The sequence below is a fragment of the Erinaceus europaeus genome, chromosome 9, assembly GCF_950295315.1.
Source record: "Erinaceus europaeus chromosome 9, mEriEur2.1, whole genome shotgun sequence".
NCBI classification, from domain to species: Eukaryota; Metazoa; Chordata; class Mammalia; order Eulipotyphla; family Erinaceidae; genus Erinaceus; species Erinaceus europaeus.
In genome coordinates, this window is record NC_080170.1 from 57379242 (window position 1) to 57381201 (window position 1960).

Sequence of the window (1960 nt, forward strand, 5' to 3'; positions counted from 1 at the left end):
ACTGTCTCTTTCAACAAGGAAGCAGGTGTGATGCCATGTCTAGAGGGCTCTAATAATGTTAAAAACCATATTTAGAAGGTCATAAGTAGGTTTAAAATGTTTTAACTGTGAAAATATTCATTTTATAAATAAAGAATCCTACTTGGAAGAAATTCACTAGAATTTCACTAGAAATTCACTAGAATTTCAGTAGAGTCTGGAACTGATTAACCATGATAAAAGAGGGATGACTGTATATATGTTGAATATAAGAAGATAGTTTTCAGGTTTTAAAATGAAAGTATAGAATTAATTTTACAGTTATTTTCTGATTAATCTTTATTAAATGTCATTGACTATGAGTTAAAAGAAACCTACAATTACAGATCCATTCATCCATGCATTTTCTAGTATATATTATTTTATTCATAATTCATAACCCATGATTTAGTTCATTGTAAGATATAAAGATAATTAAAATACATTTTATCTCCCAAACCACAGACTTGGGATCAAGAACTTGGTGGGTGAGGTCCAAGTTGGCACAGCATCACTGAGGGATTTTCCTTCCAATCCTCCCCAGAGCCAGCTTCACGTCCTTGTTCCTCAGGCTGTAGATGAGGGGATTAAGCATGGGGATGACCACAGTGTAGAAAATAGACACAACCTTACTCTGCTCTGGGGAGGAGAGTGCTCCTGGCTGTGCATACATGAAGAAGACAGTACCAAAGAAGAGGCTAACCCCTGCCAGGTGCGCAGCGCAGGTGGAAAAGGCTGCACTGCGGCCGCTTTCTGCACGTATACGCAGGATGGCAGCCAGGATGCAGGCATAAGACACTAGCACAGCCAGGAAGGTAGCCACGATGATGAAGCCACACAACCCTAGCAGCACCAGCTGGTTGAGGGTGGTATCTGAGCATGAGAGGGACAGCAGTGGGAGGACATCACAGAAGAAACCGTTGATCACATTGGAGTCACAGAAGGGCAAACTGAAGGTCATGGCTGTCTGTGTGGTAGCATTGGCCAGCCCACACATGTAAGAGCCCACCACTAGCCATGTACACACCTGTGGGGACATGCGTGCAGTGTAGAGCAGAGGGCTGCAGATGGCCAGGAAGCGGTCATAGGCCATGGCAGCCAGTAAGAAGGCCTCAGCAGTTCCAAAAAGGGACAAGAAGAAGAACTGGGCAGCACATCCACTAAAGGACACCACATGGTCTTTTCGAAGGCAGTTGGCCAGTGCTCTGGGTGCAATGGTAGAGGTGTAGCAGACATCCATAACTGACAGGCTCTGCAGGAAGGTATACATAGGAGTGTGCAAATGCTTGTCTACATGGATTATGGCTATCATGCCTGTATTTCCCAGCACTGCTACCACATAGAGTGTCAGAAAGACCAGAAACAGCACAGCCTGTGTGCCTGGACCCCCTAGGAACCCAAGTAAAATAAATTCTGAGACTTGTGTAAAGTTCTCCATTATCGAGTTAATCCAGAGAGAGACCAAGGATGAAAGGAGAAGGCTGAGGCAGAAGAGAAAATGTGCAAATGAAAATTGTAATGCTTATGGAATTTACTTATAAAACAACAAGTTTGAGATCTTCATGTAACACTGAACCCATTTTGTTTCAAATGGCCACTATGTCTTGTCTTCCTATATTCTGTGGAAATGGAAGTCTCTTCAGGGAGAAGAACTGGAAATACACAATGAATAAGCAAATATTTAGAATGCACCAGTACTTTCACGATTATGCAACCCTAATCTCATCAACAATATAGAAGAAAGGTACCGATGATCTGTTGTCAGTCATTTCTTCATATCATAAGTTTTGTTTTGAAAAAGAAGGAATTTCAGGATCAGAACACAAACACAGGAGGACTTAAGGCATGGTTACTGACCTATTTATGCCGTATAGGAATTGTGGCTGAATAGGGAGAGTATTGTCCAGTGGCTTTGATCTGATTTTTAACCAGAGTACTTCTT

At 42.0% G+C, this 1960-nt stretch overlaps 1 protein-coding gene across 1 annotated transcript; it reads right to left on the reverse strand.

The window, feature by feature from the left end:
• Nucleotides 1–529: 529 nt before the first annotated feature.
• Nucleotides 530–1456, reverse strand: LOC103126934 (olfactory receptor 9S13-like). Its single transcript, XM_007537861.1, has one exon. It carries the CDS (start codon nucleotides 1454–1456, stop codon nucleotides 530–532), a length of 927 nt encoding a protein of 308 aa, XP_007537923.1.
• Nucleotides 1457–1960: the final 504 nt, after the last annotated feature.